Source organism: Dendropsophus ebraccatus, chromosome 13, assembly GCF_027789765.1.
Source record: "Dendropsophus ebraccatus isolate aDenEbr1 chromosome 13, aDenEbr1.pat, whole genome shotgun sequence".
Lineage (NCBI taxonomy): Eukaryota > Metazoa > Chordata > Amphibia > Anura > Hylidae > Dendropsophus > Dendropsophus ebraccatus.
The window spans coordinates 12,581,588-12,593,291 of NC_091466.1; the positions used below are offsets into that span (position 1 = coordinate 12,581,588).

Here is an 11,704-nt window from a genome sequence, read left to right on the forward strand (position 1 = left end):
TGCTATGTAGGCATCCCCAGTATGATTTAGCCCCCTCACCCCAATTTAGGCAACTACCTTGGTAATTAGGTAAGCATCCCCTTGTTACTTAGCAGCAGCCCCCTCCATATCAGCATCCCCATTTGACTTAGAAGTAGCCCTCCCTATGTAGGCACCCCCCCCTTACCCGCTCTCATGCAGCCATCTCCCCTGTAAGAGCCCCCCTATGCAGCCATCTCCCCTGTTATTTAGATCCCCCCTATGTAGCCATCTCCCCTGTTAGATCCCCCTATGTAGCCATCTCCCCTGTTAGATCCCCCCTATGTAGCCATCTCCCCTGTTAGATCCCCCCTATGTAGCCATCTCCCCTGTTAGATCCCCCCTATGTAGCCATCTCCCCTGTTAGATCCCCCCTATGTAGCCATCTCCCCTGTTAGATCCCCCCTATGTAGCCATCTCCCCTGTTATTTAGATCCCCCCTATGTAGCCATCTCTCCTGTTAGATCCCCCTATGTAACCATCTCCCCAGTTAGTTCCCCCCTAAGTAGCCATCTCCCCTGTTAGATCCCCCCCTATGTAGCCATCTCCCCTGTTAAGATCCCCCCTATGCAGCCATCTCCCCTGTTAGATCCCCCTATGCAGCCATCTCCCCTGTTAGATCCCCCCCCATGTAACCATCTCCCCTGTTAGATCCCCCCTATGCAGCCATCTCCCCTGTTAGATCCCCCCCATGTAGCCATCTCCCCTGTTAGATCCCCCCTATGCAGCCATCTCTGGCCTGGCGCCACGGCAGTCTGGCCAGGTGATGGGGTAGGCGGGGGGAGCAGATGATGGGGCGGCGGGTGGAGGGACAGATGATGGGGCGGGCGGCCGGAGGGACAGATGATGGGGCGGGCAGGCGGGGTGACACCAGTGCCCCTTAGCTGTCGGCACCCCGTGCGGTCGCCTGGCCCGTCCGCCTCTAGAAACGGCCCTGCTATTATATAATCAGCAATATAAGGGGCAAGATGGCAACTTTTCACCCGGGGGGCAAGAACATAGCACTGGTTCACAGATGGAGGCGAATGGTCAGGATGCAGCCACATGTACTTACCCCACTCTGGATTTCATGCTGCGGATATTAGCTATTTATTTCAATAGATGTAATCGGCAGCATCAAATCCACAAAGGATTAAGTATGAACATGCCCTTAAAGGGGTATTCTCTCTCCTATCTATCTCTCTCCTATCTATCTATCTATTATCAAACTCCTATATATTATCTATCTATCTATCCATCTCCCTATCCATCTCCTATCTATCTATCTATCTATCTATCTATGACACCTAGCAATGATCTGCTCTCTGATTGGCTCTCTGCTTTCTCCCCAGCACAATGTAGGCCTTTGTGACATCACAGAGTGACCTCAGCAGCACATGATGACATCACACAGGTGATATAAGCTGCTGCAGAGCTCAGAACTGCTCAGAGTTGGAGTAGGAGTCGTAGTGTAAGTATCTCCTTATTGGCCCCATCCTCTCCCCCTCCCCCGCCCTGCACCCCCAATCCTGGTGTCCCCCAAATCTCTCCCAGTAGAACTTACATTTGTTGGAGATCCGGTAGATCCAAAGAATAAGAGGTTTCTGGCTTCTTCTTCAGGTTTTCGTGTTCTTGTATTATTGAGGACTACAGAGCACACACCATGTTGGATATGAAGGTAAGAGCCTGTTCACACTGTGTATTCACTGCAGTCATGTGTCAGCCTATAGGGGGCGCTGCCACCATTACACACACCAACCACATCACATAAACCCAATCTCAGCTCCATAGCAACCAATCACAGGTTCATAGCAACCAATCACCGCTCCATACCAGCCAATCACAGATCAATACCAGCCAATCACAGCTCCATACCAGCCAATCACAGATCCATACCAGCCAATCACAGCTCCATAGCAGCCAATCACAGATCAATACCAGCCAATCACAGCTCCATAGCAGCCAATCTTTCATAATACCAGAGCAGTGTGAGAAGTAAAAGCAGATCTATGATTGGTTGCTATGGGCAACAAGGAGAATCCTTGTATAGTGCAGCACCATAAATCTTCCCCAAGGTATCTGCTGTGTGTTTGTGTTGCTGCCCCCTGGTGGTATTTCTGTTGAGCTGCCCTCTGTTATATATGAATATACCCCTATGTATGTATCTATATATATATATATATATATATATATATATATATATATATATAAAAATAATGTATATATATTTTTTTACCCTCTGTACATATATGCCTCTCTATCACTGTATAGCTACATTATATATATATATATATATATACACACACATATACAGACAGGTATAATCTGATGTAAGGGATATCCCTATCATAACTGTTTATACCCCTCTGTATCATTGTACTGGTATATATAGAAGGGGATATCTATTATACACTTTTTTTGTATACTACCCCTCCGTATCATTATATATATATATATATATATATATATATATATATATATATATATATATATATGGGCTGGGCGATATACTATGTAAATACTGATAACATCTCTGGCGTTGGTCAACTGACCTTAACTTTGCCAGGATGGTATTTGCGGTATTGTGCTGCACAGGTTGGTACTGGCACGGAGTGTCAGAGCGCACCCATCCTTCCGCCACACAGACCACGGAGTGTCAGAGCGCACCCATCCTCCCGCCACACGGACCAAGGAGTGTCAGAGCGCACTCATCCTCCCGCCACACAGACCACGGAGTGTCAGAGCGCACCCATCCTCCTGCCCGCACTGACCACGAGTGTCAGAGCGCACCCATCCTCCCGCCACACAGAGCACAGAGTGTCAGAGCGCACCCATCCTCCCGCCACACAGACCACGGAGTGTCAGAGCGCACCCATCCTCCCGCCACACAGACCACGGAGTGTCAGAGCGCACCCACCCTCCCGCCAGCAGAGACCTTGGAGTGTCAGAGCGCACCCATCCTCCCGCCACACAGACCACAGAGTGTCAGAGTGCACCCATACCCCTGCCCACACAGACCACGGAGTGTCAGAGCGCACCCATCCTCCCTCCCGCCACACAGACCACAGAGTGTCACAGCGCACCCATCCTCCCTCCCGCCCGCACAGACCACGTAGTGTCAGCGGGCCCCCATCCTCCCGCCAAACAGAACACAGAGTGGAGATCTCAGGAGTCCTGCAGGCTGCACCCAGCTCCCCTCCAGTGTGCTAAGCGCTGTGCTGCTGCTGCCGGGAACGTCTCTCTCCTCCGGATGCTGCACACGCCGCTATGATGTGCACGGTCTGCCCTATGTGTGATGCTCGGCCGGGGACACTGCCAGTAAGAGAACATCACACTTACATTAACGTCTTCCACACCACGTGCTGCACCAACGGACAGAGTGTCAAAAATGGGGCAGACTGCGCGCAGTGTGTGCAGCATCCAAAGCCGCCAGCTAGGAAGAGAAAGCCGTCCTGGCAGAGGCAAGGATTCCTGTGCTGGGAGAGAGCGGTGCCTAGGGTAGCAAGAAGGTGCCAGCCAATGCCAACCCATATCTGCAGAACGGAATCTGACAGTGACAACTGGGTTTAGGTGATATTATGCCAGGAGGATAGCATGTTATTCCATATAATGGTTAATTATGGCACAAAGCACTTTTTGATGTATTCATTTTGCTGCTATTTTGTATAAGCATTGTAGGAGTCACTAGATTTTGTGTTTGACCTTTGTGGTCAATTTTAAGTGGTTTTAAATAATACCCCACCTGATCCCCACACACACTACCCCACCTGACTCCCCCCACACACACTACCTCACCTGACCCCCTTCACTCACACAATACCCCACCTGACTCCACACACACTACCTCACCTGACACCCCCCCCCCCCCAAACACACTACCCCAACAGACAACCCCCCACACACACTACCCCACCTGACTCCCTTCACACACACTACTTCACCTGACACCCCCCCCCCCTCAAACACACTACCCCAACAGACCCCCCCCACACACACACACACTACCTCACCTGACCTCCCCCAACACACACTACTTGACCTGACACACATACACACGACTCCACCTGACTCCCTCTCCCCCCCACTATCGAACCGGACCTGACTCACACCACAACCACACTGCTATACAGCCTCTCTCTCCTTTTTGAGGCCCTTTGCACTCTGGCAATGATAGAGTTAATACCCCACCTGTGGTTGGAATCGGGGGGCTAAACTTATTATTACAGGGGTGGGGCCTGACAGGACATACTTGGAACATTAAAGGACAAAAACTATTGTTTATGTTATTTCATTAGCAAATTTAGACAAATTCCTAATATACACTAGTTATGGGAAATGCACATGTAGGGCTATGTTTATAACATGTAGTGCTATATATATATATATATATATATATATATATATATATATATATATGATATAGGGCTATGTACAGTATATAACATATAGGAATATATATAACATATAGTGCTATTTCCCACAATTTACTAGATCAGACAGGCTACGATTGCTGTAAAAAAAAAAAAAAAGTGACAGCATGGCTCCCCAGTCTACACCTGCAGCATCCAGCAGGGGCGCAGTATATGTAGAAATTACATGTAATGGCCATTCCTGTGCTTTTCTGACCAAAATTCAGCTACCTAGGATAGTCCCAGAAAAACTAACTATATATATATATATATATATATATATATATATATATAGTAAGACAGTGACAGGACTGGTGGTTGGGGATGGCTATATATCTCCCTGATACCTGTCATACATGTGCACCAAGCTCCAGTCCATGTCTCATCCCAGGAAAGCTGGGGAAAAGATGGAGGAATCCAGGAAGGCTGAATATCCACAGCAAACTACTTCCTATGGGCCTCCTGGTAGTGGCTGGAGCCCGGCCTGGATTTGTATGGAATGGCGGGCAGGTTGGTAGTGGGGCCTGTCATTCCCTTCTGGCCAGTCTGGGTTTTCATGTCTGGCCCAAGTCAGCACAGGTGCAGGAGGTCACTCATCACTGGCCTTATAAGAGGAGGCAGGAGGAGGCCGCCGCTTATCACTGGCCTTATAAGAGGAGGCCGCCGCTCATCGCTGGCCTTATAAGAGGAGGCCGCCGCTGCTCATCGCTGGCCTTATAAGAGGAGGCCGCCGCTGCTCATCGCTGGCCTTATAAGAGGAGGCCGCCACTCATCGCTGGCCTTATAAGAGGAGGCTGCTCATCGCTGGCCATATAAGAGGAGGCCGCCACTCATCGCTGGCCTTATAAGAGGAGGCAGCCACTCATTGCTGGCCTTATAAGAGAAGGCAGGAGTAGGCCGCCGCTCATCGCTGGCCTTATAAGAGGAGGCAGGAGGAGGCCGCTGCTCATCGCTGGCCTTATAAAAGGAGGCAGGAGGAGGTCGTCGCTCATCGCTGGTCTTATAAAAAGGAGGCTGCCACTCATCGCTGGCCTTATAAAAAGGAGGCCGCCGCTCATCTCTGGCCTTATAAGAGGAGGCAGGAGGAGGTCGCCGCTCATCGCTGGTCTTATAGTAGGAGGTGGCTGTGTAAGGATCTGTCCTGGGAGGGGGCAGGCTGAGGAGACCGCTGCTCATCGCTGGCCTTATAATAGGAGGAGGCTGCTCATCGCTGGCCTAATAAGAGGAGGCTGTGTAAGGATCTGTCCTGAGGGGGGCAGGCTGAGGTGTGCGGTAACATCCTGGGGGATATTGTGGCCGCTCTCCTGTATAGCTGTTAGAGAAGCAGGAGGATTTCTTATATCTGTCTCTGTAGCCGCTCTGTTACTTTTACTTTCTTAAATAAATTGGAGCCTCCGTGTTCTAGAATATAAGTTCTGTCCCCGTCTCTGACTGCTGCTCCTGCCCGACTCTACAAACCTCATCTCCCACTGTGTATATATGTGTGTGTGTATATATGTATCAGTGATCTGGAGGAGGTATCTGTTATATATGTATACACTCCTCTGTATATATGTGTGTATCTCTAATACAATGAACCAGCTGAGACCTCCCAATGCCTCCTGCACTCACTTCTCCCTGTTTTATCCCTATAGTCTGCAGAAAGCGTCTTGCTATGTAAGTACCTCCATCTCCCCGCTATTACCCCGACCATCCCCCGTCACCCTCTGCCACCATCACACCCTGCCACCCTCCACCATGTCACCCCCTCTGCCGCTATCCACCCTCTCTGCTGCCGCTATCGTCTATTCCCCCCCCCATCATGGTGGAGGGGTTGGATGTCACTTATATTGAATATCCTAGTAAATCTCGTCTGTTTCTTCCTCTCTAGCTGTAGATGACAACAAACCCTGGTAAGTAAGTCTTCCTCCTGGTTGCGTCTCTCGCGGCCGTTGTTACCTCAGTTAGAGACGAGATGTGAGGGCGGCTCCGTTATTCTCATTCTCTTCTTTTCTCTGTAACAGGATTGAGGATGAGGACGAGGGACCGGATGAGACGTGAGTAACAAATATGGCGGCTTCTGTGTTGTGGCGACTTGTGCTATGTTTCTTACCATGGCTTCTCCTGCAGGTGGATCTCCGCTGTGCGCTCGGCCCCTCATGTTTTCTGGTATGGCGGACTCCTCATTATACACGGATAGAGAATATTTTCTGTAGATTCTATTTCTGTTCTGTTCTCCTAACCCCAGTTCTCTTCTCTACCAGTGATGGCTACATAGAAAAAAACATCTGGGTTCCCCGTCTCCAACCCATAAGGTAGGACCCCAACCTCTCCTATCCACATCCCATGGTGCGCTCCCCTTACACTGGTACTAGAGCGCAGAGAACCTTCCGGAATAGGTTTCTAAAAGGTTCTCTAGGGTCGGCTCCATGTACCCTGTCATTCTATTCATTCACAGAACTGGGGACCCCATTCTCCTGATCAGTGGGGGTCTCTGAGCTCAGACCCCCCACTAATGTCTCCCAGTCTTTATAGTGTTAAATATAGGATGATTTGTGTTTTAGGGAAGAATCAAAAAGAGATTTTGAAAGGGAGCTCAAGCCTGAAAGCAAGATGGAGCGTTTTGCTCGCAAGAAGGAAGAGCGAGTGAAGCTTCTGGCTATGTAAGTGGATGGAGTACACCGCCATATAGACACATAGATGACACCGCCATATAGACACATAGATGACACCGCCATATAGACACATAGATGACACCGCCATATAGACACAGAGATGACACCGCCATATAGACCCCACACTGCCCCAGGGGAGACATTAATATAAAACCTGTCTGCGCACACAGGCGCCATCTAGTGGTGCCGGTCATATGGCATATCCTGCCGGGCACCAGGGGTAACCCTTAGTCTTGCAATAACCCTGATTGTGTATAATATGGTAAATGTACAGAGTCCTAATGTCTCCCGCTCTTTATATAGTTACATATAAGGGGATTTGTGTTATGTACAATAGGGAGAAGATAATGCTGGAAAAGCAGCGAGAGGCCGAGAGGCAGATGGAGAGCAGGATGCAGCGTGAAGCTCAGAAGAAAGAGGAAAGAGAGAGACGTCTGGCCATGTAAGTGGATGGAGTACACCAACACCGACACATAGATGACACCGCACTACCCCAGGGGAGACATTAAAGGGGTACTCCGGGCAAAATGTATTTTTAAATGTTATTACTAAGGAAAGTTCTACAAATACATAATATACACTAATTATGGGAAATGCACATATAGTACTATTTCCCTCAATTTAGTAAATCTGGCAGACTTACTTCCTTTTTTTTTTTTTTTTTTCTTTTTTCTTATCTTTAATTTTAACAATTTCCAAACATCCAGCATAAAACACTTAATATTTACCCCAACCCGACATCTTCACTTCAACAAGATCACCATTTCATCCACATCTCCATAACAAGACAATAACCACTTTTCCATAATGTTGTCATTTCTCTGTGTGGGTAAACCTGCAGGGCGCCTATCTTATCTACCTACTACCTTTGTTTATTACCCTTCACCCCTTATATCTCCCATCACTCCTACCTTCAGGTAGCAGGATGGCCGCACCCCCCCCCCCCCCAGCGCCAAGGGCCGGAGAACCGGGCCAGGCAGGGCAGGAGGACCCATCCCCGCCTCAACCACAGCACTGTATAAAAAACATCTTAGTCAACTAAAACAGATAAACCACAACCGCCCTTCTAGCTCTTTTCTCCGCCAGTTCACCCCCTTCCAAAGGGCCCCACTGGCTGATTCCGAGCCAAATCTAAGTCACACCCGTTGTCCACGGACCATGCCTCCAGATCCTATGAGCAATTGTCCCGTCCACTCCGGAAGTTCCCACTGCCCATCTATTATGGAAAGCAGTCACCCCCAGACGGTCAGGTTCAACACACCAGGCTTACTTAAAAAAATAGTGACGTCACGTCAAGTGTAGGGTCCAGCAGGGGGCGCATGTAGAAGTATATTAGAATTAGAATAGACGCCTTCTCCCTCCCTCGGCCTATCTCCCGCCCCGGTCCTATTACACCTGCTGCCCGGTTCCAGGCAACGGGGCGAGCGCTCCCAAGGAGAAGCACTCACCCGCCACCCGCTCTCGGCGGGGTAAGCGCTGAGGCCCAGGGGGAGACTCTTTAAGAGGACGGGAGGTGCAGAAGGGGTGAGCGTCAGATAAGGAGCGCTCACCCCGCTGCCTGGAACCGGGCAGCAGGTGTAATAGGACCGGGGCGGGAGATAGGCAGAGGGAGGGAGAAGGCGTCTATTCTAATTCCAATCTACTTCTACATGCGCCCCCTGCTGGACCCTACACTTGAGACGTGACGTCACTATTTTTTTAAGGAAGTGAGTCTGCCAGATCTACTAAATTGAGGGAAATAGCCCTATATGTGCATTTCCCATAATTAGTGTAAATTATGGATTTGTAGAACTTTCCTTACGTAATAAGATTTAAAAATACATTTTGCCCAGAGTACCCCTTTAATATAAAGCCTAATATAAAGCCATCTAGTGGTGCCGGTCATGGGGCATATCCTGCCGGGCACCAGGGGTAACCCTCAGTCTTGGAATACCCCTGATTGTGTATAATATGGTAAATGTACAGAGTCCTAATGTCTCCCGCTCTTTATATAGTTACATATAAGGGGATTTGTGTTATGTACAATAGGGAGAAGATAATGCTGGAAAAGCAGCGAGAGGCCGAGAGGCAGATGGAGAGCAGGATGCAGCGTGAGGCTCAGAAGAAAGAGAAAAGAGAGAGACGTCTGGCCATGTAAGTGGATGGAGTACACCAACACCTACACATAGATGACACCGCCATATAGACACTGCACTGCCCCCAGGGGAGACATTAATGGGGTAGTTCACCAACTGTGTTTTTTCCCAAATAAACTGATGCCATAAAGTGCCAGATGTTATCAGCCGCTGTATGTCCTGCAGGAAGTGGTGTATTCTCTCCAGTCTGACACAGTGCTCTCTGCTGCCACCTCTGTCCATGTCAGGAACTGTCCAGAGCAGCAGCAACTCCCCATAGAAAACCTCTCCTGCTCGGTACAGTTCCTGACATGGACAGAGGTGGCAGCAGAGAGCACTGTGTCAGACATGGACAGAGGTGGCAGCAGAGAGCACTGTGTCAGACATGGACAGAGGTGGCAGCAGAGAGCACTGTGTCAGACTGGAGAGAACACTGAAAAACAGGAAGGATATAAAACGTAACTTATTATCAAGTGATGTTTATAGAAGCGTGAAGTTAAGACCCCCAGACTGGCCGCCCTATCATACACTGTGTATATCCGCCTATCAGGTGCTAAAAGAGATAGTCTGCGGCTCACACAGTGTTGCACTCTCTATTAGCACCTGATAGGCGGATATACACAGTGTATGATAGGGCGGCCAGTCTGGGGGTCTTAACTTCACGCTTCTATAAACATCACTTGATAAGTTACGTTTTATTTCCTTGTGGCGCTAACCTCGCTTCTAGTAGGGTCAGTGGCCCTTTGTGTTAGGGTGCCTTCACACGTAGCGGATTTTCCGCTGCGGATCCGACTAAATGAATGAACACAGCATCAAATCCGCAGCACTAAATCCACAGCAGATTTGACAGTGCGGATTTAATGCTGTGTTCATTCGTTTAGTCAAATCTGCTGCGGATCCGCAGCGGAAAATCCGCTACGTGTGAAGGCACCCTTAAAGGGGTTATCCAGCGCTACAAAAACATGGCCACTTTCTTCCAGAGACAGCACCACTCTTGTCTCCAGCTTGGGCGGGGTTTTTCTGCTTAGTTCCATTAAAGTGAATGGAGCTTAATTGCAAATGGCACCTGAACTGGAGACACGAGTCGTGCTGTCTCTGGAAGAAAGCGGCCGTGTTTTTGTAGCACTGGATAACCCCTTTAAGTGTTTCTTCCTAGAACCTGGTCACCCCACTTTGCTGAGCACCATTTTGTGTTAGTTATTTAGACTAGAAAGAATATACCACTTCATGCAGGGCATATAGCAGCTGTTAAGTACTGGAAGACTGGAGATTTTTAAATAGACGTGACAAATCTCTGGCACCAGTAGATTCTTAAATAGAATTTTTTGAACTACTCCTTTAGTATCAAACCTGTCTGCACACACAGGCGCCGTCTAGTGGTGTCAGTCATGGGGATATCCTGCTGCACAATGCCACCACCGGGGGGTATAGGATCCATTACAGCTGCTGCAAAACTACAACTCCCATCAGGCAGATTGTCAGGGCATGATGGGAACGTCTCAGGCTGGAATACAATGCACTGGAGGCTGTCAGGGCACGATGAGAGTTGTAGTTCTGTAACAGCTGAAGAGGCACAGGTTGGGGGCCACAGCATTAGGGATTGTCCTGTTCTGACCAGTTATATGGGCACCAGTAGGCATGGAGCAGGATTCCACTATTGCCCCAAGAGACAGACAGGAGATCCTCAGTGGGGTCAAACTCAGGTCCTCCAGCTGTTCAAAAAAAAAACTACACGTCCCATCATGCCTGGGCAACCAAGCTTTAGCTTTGGAGGTTGAGGCATGATGGGAATTGTAGTTCTGTAACAGCTGGAGGGCCTGAGTCTGACATGTGCCTAAGGCTAAAGGACGTCCCGTATACAAGCTCTAACACTGCTGCCCATCCTCAGGATAGACCAGTATGGTGGCATCTATGGGGCCGGGATCAGCGATCAGGAGGAGCAGCAGCACATTGTGCAGAGAGGTCGCCCCCTATGATGTCAGCCACTCTCTAGAGAGTCGCTCAGTGGGCTCCTCACCCGGGGTGTCTCAGGCTTCATGTCAGCTTGCTTCTTGTTTCTTAGATTAAGATCCATCTTCTGCTGCTGCCGCCGCCCGGCCGTTGTGGAGTAAACCGTGAGTATAGCAGATCCTTCCATTGTCCCTTGTTTTCTGTGTCGGGGGGTGACATCCTCTGGGTCGGGGGGGTAGGTGACATCCTCTGGGTCGGGGGGCACATAGATTTTATGGCAAAGGCTGTGAATGCAGTGTGACCCTCGCCTTATATCCCCGCTGCTGTATACAGGGGGAACCTTAATGCTCTATACTTTTGCCTTTAGAGAGTTAGGCCAAGTTCACATTACATATCACTTTGGCTGTTCTGTGACACGGCCAGGGTTACTGAAGATCATCCCGGCCGATGATACAGAACTGGCCGGATGATCTTAATTTCTGATGAATTTGGATGTGGGAGTACACATCCGAGGCCGCATCCGAATTCACCACTGCACACAATGGAGAATGCGGCCGGAGCTGCACGCTCCATTGTGTGC

General features: G+C 49.3%; 1 protein-coding gene across 1 annotated transcript; it reads left to right on the forward strand.

The window, feature by feature from the left end:
* The first annotated feature begins 1,439 nt into the window (after window positions 1-1,439).
* LOC138771016 (putative uncharacterized protein DDB_G0271982) lies at window positions 1,440-11,285 on the forward strand. The gene is made up of 11 exons (XM_069950420.1): window positions 1,440-1,468; window positions 1,618-1,675; window positions 6,041-6,062; window positions 6,277-6,298; window positions 6,410-6,442; window positions 6,516-6,554; window positions 6,650-6,700; window positions 6,950-7,048; window positions 7,398-7,502; window positions 9,089-9,193; window positions 11,237-11,285. The coding sequence occupies exons 2-11, from the start codon at window positions 1,661-1,663 to the stop codon at window positions 11,283-11,285; spliced, it is 540 nt and encodes a 179-aa protein (XP_069806521.1). The 5' UTR covers window positions 1,440-1,468; window positions 1,618-1,660.
* Window positions 11,286-11,704: the final 419 nt, after the last annotated feature.

Bases quoted from the DNA above. Each gene is read 5' to 3' on its own strand.
- LOC138771016 (XM_069950420.1), top strand. The intron at 6,555-6,649 runs GTATGGCGGACT...CTTCTCTACCAG, and splicing joins TCGGCCCCTCATGTTTTCTG to TGATGGCTACATAGAAAAAA. The intron at 7,503-9,088 runs GTAAGTGGATGG...TATGTACAATAG, and splicing joins AGAGAGAGACGTCTGGCCAT to GGAGAAGATAATGCTGGAAA.